Here is an 8,146-nt window from a genome sequence, read left to right as displayed (position 1 = left end):
AGCTCTTAAAGGGGCCGCGGCCCCGCGGCGGCGGCTCGACGACCTCCGGGCGCTCCTTCCGCGGGGCCGCCGCCACCTCCCAGAGTGCGGGGCCATGCGGTGGCCGCACCCTGCGGCGGGGGCCCGCGGGGCTGCAGCATGAGCGGTCCTTGCCTGGGGCTGCGCAGGGCCGGGGTTCTCCTGTCGCTGGGCGCCGCCGCGCTCCTGCTGCTGCTGCTGCCGCGGGGGCCGCGCCCCGCCGCGCCCCGCCCGCCGCGCCCCGCCGGGCCCAGCGCGGCCCCGCCGCACCGCGCGGGCTCTGCCGGAGCGCCGGGCGGCGGGCTCGGGGCCGGCGGGCTCGCGGGGAGCTCGCAGCTTGCGCGGAGGGGCCGCCTCGGGACTGCCGGCAGCGCGGCCAGGGAGAGCCTGGAGCTGAAGGACATCTTCATTGCCGTGAAGACCACGAGGAAATACCATAGGAGCCGGCTGGACTTGCTCCTCCAAACCTGGATCTCCCAGGCGAGAGGACAGGTGAGAGGCTTTGCCAGCGGGCAGGGGCAGCCGGCAGCTCCGGCCCTGCGCTTCCAGGACAGCGAGTGCGCTCCCACCGAGTTTTTCTCTCTTATGTTAAAAAAGACTTTCTTTGTAAGACTGTGGAAAGTCGTTTTATATAAACGCTTAGTGTGAACATACTTCCAAAAGAGTTCGTTGCTGATTAGGCCAGTTACTTACAATATGGGATCGGTAGTCCAAGCAGACATAGTTTGCTGATTTTTGTATTACTGTAGAAAGTGCTTTCATGATAGTGAAATATTCCTGATTATGATGCATCTAAGCTAATATGTTGGACCAAGTACTTAAGGTTTTCTGTAGGTCATAAAGTTTGTTCCCTTGTTTCAGAATTTTGGTCCGTTCAAGTATATTAATGAGATTTTATCCAGCCATTGGAACAAGACTGTGTTAACCACCTCCCACTTCCCACCCTGACTTCCATTTTTTCTTCTTTACCTGCTTGGCAGCTGTGGATGATTCCTAGCCAGAGAGACGAGGTAGTACCAAAAAAAGATCAAAATCCTTTCTGTCTGGAAATCAGATGTCTGTACCATGAGACAAGGAGGGTAAAATGCAGCCTGCTTTATTAAAATGACATTATTCTGGTTTGTAATGAAAAAATGTAACAAATAAGGCAGGGGTTGAAGTTGCTGGGGGGTGTCTGCACCCCTACTCCCTCCCCCTTTCCAGTGGCTATTGTGAAACAAACTGCCAAGAGAGACAAAACACTCTGAATTCTAACTGAAACTGAGCAAATTTAAAATTAGAATCTGAAGTTCTTAAATGTGGACACACGGTTTTTGTCTCCCACAGACATTTATATTCACAGACTGGGAGGATCGGGAGCTGCGCCTGAAAGCAGGTGAGCTGTGTAGTAGCAGAGGTGCATGCTATGTATTATAACTGAGTTTTGTTTCTTTCATACTCTCTATAGAAGTCCTTATTTCATGCTGTACAAGCAACTAGGGAAGTTAAGATGGAGAAAATAGAGAAAACTTCTCTCTAATTGGCACCTGGACAAGATGCCTGGAACTTCCAGAATACTGGGTTCACTTTTGCACCCCTTTTCTTCTTGTTAGTAAACTTAAGCTTATGTGGTTCAAAGTCATAGTAGGTATTTCTTTCACACGCATCTCATGACACTGCTTATATACCTTTGCTTGTTTTAATGCAGTCACACAGTTTCATGACTCTGCAGCTTACACGCCAGATGGGTGACCTGTGAGCCCTGCCTGTCCTGCAGCTTCTTCTCCATGCGTGCACCATGTGCACCTCAGATGTACAGTATTAGTGCCAAATGTGCGCTTCTTTTGTAGTTTTTTTTGACTACACATGCTTCTCAGACCTGAAAGGGCTGATCTTTATTCTTCTAGGGGATCATATGATCAACACCAACTGTTCCGCTGTCCATACCCGGCAAGCTCTCTGCTGCAAGATGTCTGTGGAATATGATAAATTCCTGGAATCTGGGCAAAAGTAAGTGAAACACATTGTTCCGATTGACTTTGTTTCTTCCAGTTCTGTGCTTACAGGAAACTTGAGTAACCATCTCTGTTCCAGTAAGGAATGTAGTATTAGCTAAAATGTAGGGATGAGTGCAGGAGAGGGAGCACAGCATGCAGCAGTGTTTATAAACAAGCGCCATCTGAAAGGTGGAAAGGATTATAATCTAAGGAAGTTATTAATTTCAGCTTCTTTGCAGATTTAGCATCTGTGGGTGCTTTCATCTTCCCTATTCTGTAATTTGGGACAATAAGGAATACTTTCTGCTCCAAGCCTGAAAGACTATGACTCAGTTGTAAACTTATAACTCATTTCTTTGTCCCTATAATTTCTTGATTTGTTTTGTTTGAAGATGGTTTTGCCATGTGGATGATGACAACTATGTGAACCCTCGGACTCTTCTGCATCTCCTGTCTGCCTTCTCACACAGCCAGGATGTGTATGTGGGGCGACCGAGCCTGGACCATCCCATCGAAGCAGCTGACCATGTCCAAAGTGATGGATCAGTAAGCAAACTTTTTCAGTTTGCCTGAGAGACATTCCAATATTCTAAGCCTTTAAAACCTTGACAATTCATAGGATTCCCCCATAAACCCAAGGGATTTAATCTGCAAGAAATGAACCTAGTGATGGTCATTTTCAGAGGCAGGATGCTGAGTTAAATGCACCTTCAGCCTGATGTTGTGTGCATACATATGCACAATGGAGGTTTTCTTCTGGATGGCTGGCTGTTTCTGTGCCTTTACTCATGCATGCTGCGATCTCCCTCACACTGAGCTTAGTAGGGCCTCCCCACCTTGACTTATACCTTTCCTTTAGTGGCTGTGGGGGCAATATCCCTTATTTTAGGACTTGGGAGTTTGGGTGGGAGTTCAAGGGGTTTTTAATTTGTTTTGAGTGCAGTGTCACACACATTGTCATCATCTTTAACCAACTTCACATGGGTGACAGAAGCTTTCTGGATAGATAAATCATTTGCAATATAAAGTGGTTATTAGGTTTCCAAGAACCAGAAGCAAACATATCTCAACCACAAGATAGATGTGCTAAGGAGAAAATCCTAGCCAGGTCACCTGCACTGGCAGATCTGTTTAAAGATATATCAATCCACTGGTTAGAACGGCATAAAAAGCTATAAAGCAGCTTGTTAGGGAAGACTGCACAACAAAATCTCCTTGGACATAGAGCCAATATATATATGGATCACCTTTGACATCCTCAGTAACACTGAGCTGGCTATGACCCTTGGTTAAAATGAATAGAGGACAGATGTAATTGTGTGGAAGTGGGACTATCCGTTCATGTGAGCTACCTCCCTTATACTAATTTGATGATTCACCTGCTGTCTGTTTCAAGATAGTTTCATTTGAGAGAACAGCTAGCTGCTTTCAGCAGCCTAAACAAATAGGGATTCATCTGTAGGCTTGTTCTGACTCAGATGTAATATTTGATATGAAATAGAACCTTGAGTTCCCTTCCCTGCCCAGCAAATTGCAAAAAGCTGATTGTCAGTAACTGCTATGTGTTTGGTTTTTTTTGCTCTTCAGAAGACAACGGTGAAATTCTGGTTTGCCACAGGTGGAGCTGGGTTCTGTATCAGCCGAGGTCTTGCCCTGAAGATGAGTCCCTGGGCCAGGTAAGCATTGTCCCTAGCTGAGCTCCATCAATACATGTCTGGGAGGTTTTAAAACACATTTTGGCTTGTCTCCTATGCTCTCTGTCACAGCCTGGGCAATTTCATTAGTACTGCAGAAAGAGTACGTCTTCCTGACGACTGCACCATTGGCTACATCATCGAAGGGCTGCTGGAGGTAAAGCTGCTGCACAGCCCATTGTTCCACTCCCACCTGGAAAATCTGCAGAGACTGCAAGGGGAGTCTGTTCTGCAGCAGGTAGAGCTATGCTTCATGTCCTGTTCTTATAGTTACACCTCAGTCTGATCAGAAAGAACAGACTGTGTAGACTTGGCACTCTTCAGCAAAGAAGGATATCTACAGACTCACTCAGAGCTGTGACCTGCTCAATTCCTTCATTTTGGTGAAAAGCACTGTTTCACTCTAGCCAAGTAGGTCATGTAGCTGTCCCCTCCTTTGGGGACACATTCTGCTACATGAAGCCTAGGTAGGGTGGTACCTCATCTCCTCCTAAACCTAGATTTTTTGCGTGTAGCTGTAGCAGAAAGTGTAGAAGTTTGCTAAATAGTGTTCCTGGTTTTGCCTAACAAAGTTGCAGTCTTAATTCATGCTGTTAAGAAAGGCAGCTATATAAGTACTTGACAAAACTAAATGTTAATAATTTTAAAGAACAATTTGTATGAATCTCATGAAACTTAAAGTTGCTTCTGAAAAATCAATTTGCTTTTTAGTTGCTGGGCTACATTTTACCTCCCTGGCAGCAGATGGAGCCACAAGGCCATCCAGCAGTGTTGCCTGCATCACACTGCTTGGCACCATGAGTAAACAGGAGTGTGGTTTTCCCCTGCATGCTGGATGGTTATATTTTTCTGGCAATTGTATTAGGCAGCAGAAATGTTTGCTTGGGGCCAGATTCCACCGTGATGTCACCTCCCTTTATGTTACTGAATTTGACTGTAGCAACAGTCCAACAACTGGCCATTGTTTCACTGGTCATCATTGGTTCCATGAGACGAAGATAGCTAACCCAAAACCCAGGAAATGTACAATTGCAAAGAAAATACAAGTCTTCTTGCACCTGACACATGAAAAATTGTGCAGTGCTTGTGTGGAGGAACCTGGGGTTCCAAAGATATAAACTTTGTTTCAGATTTGAAACATAACAATCCTTTCTATGCTACTTAATATGCAAATATTTATATTTTCCCCCATGCTAAAATACTGCTATTGCAGACTTCAGGCAATGTCTGGTAAGGATGAAAATGTTATTTAGTGAAGGTACAAACAGTAGCAGAATTCATGTCCTTACAAAGCTTCCAGTTGAAACTCATCTTGTCCTGTGTATTCTCCCACGTTGCCCTTAGTGTCATTCAGCGCCAGCGTTGCTTACGTCAGAACTAATCGCTGTCCTCCAAATGTCATCCATGTTCAGATTAGACAGCATCTTTGGAGACTTTCTTGGTACCTCATTAATAACCCTGCTACTCCACTCTGGTTTTCTGCATTAGTGTTACAAGTTTTGAATACTTCCTTATTTTTACAGGTAACCCTGAGTTATGGTGACCCTGAGAACAAACACAATGTCGTTAGCGTGGGAGGAGTGTTTGGCCTTCAGCAAGATCCAACCAGGTTAGTGTCCTCTTCCAAAACAAGGTCTTCCTACCTTGTTCATGTTAGTCACCTGTAAGATGATCAGACCCACTAATGGGTTTATTTTGTCGTGTCAGCTCGCTACTGTGCCAAAAGCAGGTAGACGCACCCCCTGCTCCATCAGCCTGCTGCACATTCAATGCTAGTATGTCCCATGTATGGAGAATTCCAATCTAATGCTGTCTTTTTTTTTTTTTTCTTTTTAATATAGATTTAAATCTGTCCATTGTCTGCTTTACCCTGACACTATTTGGTGCCCTGCTAAGAAGATGTCATAATTCTTGACGAGCCACTGACACCTGTGTCTTAGCTAGTTTGCGTAATGCAGGAGTTGTGGAGTTTTTGGTGGTTTTATTCTTCTTCTGGGAGACAACCAGTGGTATCTACAAAGGAGGTAGACAGACTCTGCTTAGAAAAGCAATAAGGTATGGTTTGTTCAGCTGCAGCCTGGGACATTCCGGGAAGAATCTTTGTTCTTTTGTCTAGTGGCTCTTCATAAGATGGCCACAGTTCTGTGTGTATGAGTCACTTCATACTTTCATTTGATGTCATGTGAACCTGTGCTTGGGCACATCTGAGGCAAATGCAGTACTGGGAGTGAGAGTGTTTTTACTACCCTTAGGGGTTATTGGAAGCCACTGTGTTGAAGCTGGAGTGCTAGAGCAGACTGTAGTCCCCATGGTGACAAGAGAGGGGAAGTTTTCACTCGTCTTTCTTGGGAACAGAATTATTTAAGAGCTTCTGTGGCCTGACAAATTAAAACTGCAGCTGGCTAGAATACAGAAATCCTGGAATCACTAGGGTAAACAAGGCGGAAAGCCTTTGTCATGAGAAAACCCTGTGTGAGGGTAAGCTTACTCAAGACTAGATGAGTTGCTTACAATGTACATTCTCCCCTGTCATCCATGTGTACCTCCTGTGGAGGTAATTGTCAGACCTGGCTCGCATGCCAACTGAATTGCAATGGTTGATGATTATAATCTATTCCCTTGATATTTGATATTGAAAAAATATTTGCCTGACAGGATGGTAATTGTTCCTCCTACTTGGCTGATAGTTGGTCACATGAGCTGGGGAAGCTTGTGCTGGCAAAACATGCAGTGTTTCTGAAGTGTGAGAGGGGAGAAATGCTAGGTAGCTGCAATGCACCAAGGAGAGTTTTGATGGTATCATTTCAGGACCTTTAATTGTATGGCCATGGTTACTCCAGCTTCTTCAGATAATCTTTTAATTACCATAAAGCCAAGATCAGTGCTTGTTTTTACTCCTTAATAATTCAACAATTAGTTCATGCAGTCACTAAAAGGAGATTGCACATTTACAAGCAGAAGTTCAGTGCTCTAGCAGTATCATCTGCTGCTGCTTTTTAAAGAAAGCAAACTTAAGTTTTAAAGTGGATGGAATGGGGCTGCATATGTTTACTTTTTTGTTAGCCCAGACTCTGGCCATGCGCAAACCCTGCCTGACCTGAAGAATACATTACAAAAATATTCCTTTGCAAAATCACTGTTTACTCTTATAAAAAATACTTGCTGGTTTAGTGCTAGAGTTTGAGGCCAAATTAAGGGAAGAATAATAGAATGCTGTTGTATGATCTGGAGCTGTGATTGTTGGCTTGATTGTGGATCTAGCAGAGGTTTCAGGTTTCTAAATGGCTGCACTCAGCTGTACTGTGGGGTTCACCTAGTTATTTAACTTCCTGGCAAATGCCTGTAGAGTATTCAAGTGTGCCACTTAGCACAGGGGTCAGCCTCCTCAATGTTCCCTGCATTTTAACAAACCTTTCAGTGTTTACCTCAGTACACATTGTCCTCTTTGCATGATTTTAGGTAGTTCTGCTGAGGAGCAAACAAGCTGACGGCTAGTTACTACAGTCCTGCAGCTCATTCTTGTATTTCTCCTTCCTATCATGTGTACTAAGGTACACATGAGGTATGGAAATGAGAAAGCTGCAGGGAGCTGGATCAAAGCCCAACTAGCACACTGGCTGTTCCATAATGGGCTGTCAGTGTTACAGGTGTGCCTGTCACAGAAAACAGAGGAGGATTTGTGGCATAGTAGGTTCTACCTCTTTATTAGATCTTCTGCTAACTAGAATTGAGGCATCCTGTGGTTTAATTATTTTGTCATTAATAGTTCTGGAGATTTCCTGGTATGCATGTATTTTTTTAATATGGTTTTAAAGTCCTGTAGCAGAAAACTGTGAAACTTCATGAGCTCTTGAGGTGATTTTGTCTTCAAGCACTGCTTCTGAACTCTCCTCTTGGAAATCTTCTTCCCCTTCCACTGGAAGCACCCTTTTGTAAGACAACAGAGATCAAGCAAGGACTGGGCAGCAATTGTGGCAAACTGCATTTGAAAAAAACCACAACACTTTATATTGATGGCAGCAAAACTAAATGGTAGAAGTTTCACACTGGTCACTGGTCACACTAGGTATGCCAAAGAGGCAAGTGCCCTCAAAGCTGGGAGGGTGTTTATGGAACTTAAAAAGAACCATGTTCTCCTGCAGGGCAATAGGAAACTTCAGTGTGTTCAGGCTCATTCCAAGGTTTCTTGTGCTGAGAATGCATTAAGCTGTGTGGATCTATCAGGATGCAGCTTTTTTATCAAACTACTTTTTCATACATAAAGTGATTCTATAAAATAAATATTTAAATATGTCAAAGGCTGTGTTTTGTAATATTTCTTCACGTGTGCTCTGTATCAAAAATGGACCTTAAACCCACTAATTCAGAAAACTATGCCCTCCTGTCAGGCTTATGTGATGCTAAGGGCCAAAAAACAAGTAAGGTCAATGACTGGGATGTGCAGAACAGAGGTGGATG

General features: G+C 44.3%; 1 protein-coding gene across 1 annotated transcript; it reads left to right on the top strand.

Moving 5' to 3' along the window:
• Positions 1 to 138: 138 nt before the first annotated feature.
• On the top strand, positions 139 to 7,986 carry RFNG (RFNG O-fucosylpeptide 3-beta-N-acetylglucosaminyltransferase). Its single transcript, XM_014273199.2, has 8 exons — positions 139 to 510; positions 1,345 to 1,393; positions 1,905 to 2,007; positions 2,387 to 2,540; positions 3,582 to 3,670; positions 3,761 to 3,926; positions 5,212 to 5,297; positions 5,530 to 7,986. The coding sequence occupies exons 1-8, from the start codon at positions 139 to 141 to the stop codon at positions 5,594 to 5,596; spliced, it is 1,086 nt and encodes a 361-aa protein (XP_014128674.2). The 3' UTR covers positions 5,597 to 7,986.
• The last annotated feature ends 160 nt before the right edge of the window (positions 7,987 to 8,146 follow it).

This window comes from Zonotrichia albicollis, chromosome 19, assembly GCF_047830755.1.
Source record: "Zonotrichia albicollis isolate bZonAlb1 chromosome 19, bZonAlb1.hap1, whole genome shotgun sequence".
NCBI lineage: Eukaryota > Metazoa > Chordata > Aves > Passeriformes > Passerellidae > Zonotrichia > Zonotrichia albicollis.
This window is presented reverse-complemented; position numbering and strand designations above follow the sequence as displayed.

What these genes read in the sequence shown, in the direction of transcription:
- RFNG (XM_014273199.2), top strand. Translation starts at nt 139, where the DNA reads ATGAGCGGTCCTTGCCTGGGGCTGCGCAGGGCCGGGGTTCTCCTGTCG. An exon ending in ATGTCCAAAGTGATGGATCA is followed by an intron (nt 2,541 to 3,581) that starts GTAAGCAAACTT and finishes TTTGCTCTTCAG; the next exon opens with AAGACAACGGTGAAATTCTG. An exon ending in CTTCAGCAAGATCCAACCAG is followed by an intron (nt 5,298 to 5,529) that starts GTTAGTGTCCTC and finishes TTTTTAATATAG; the next exon opens with ATTTAAATCTGTCCATTGTC.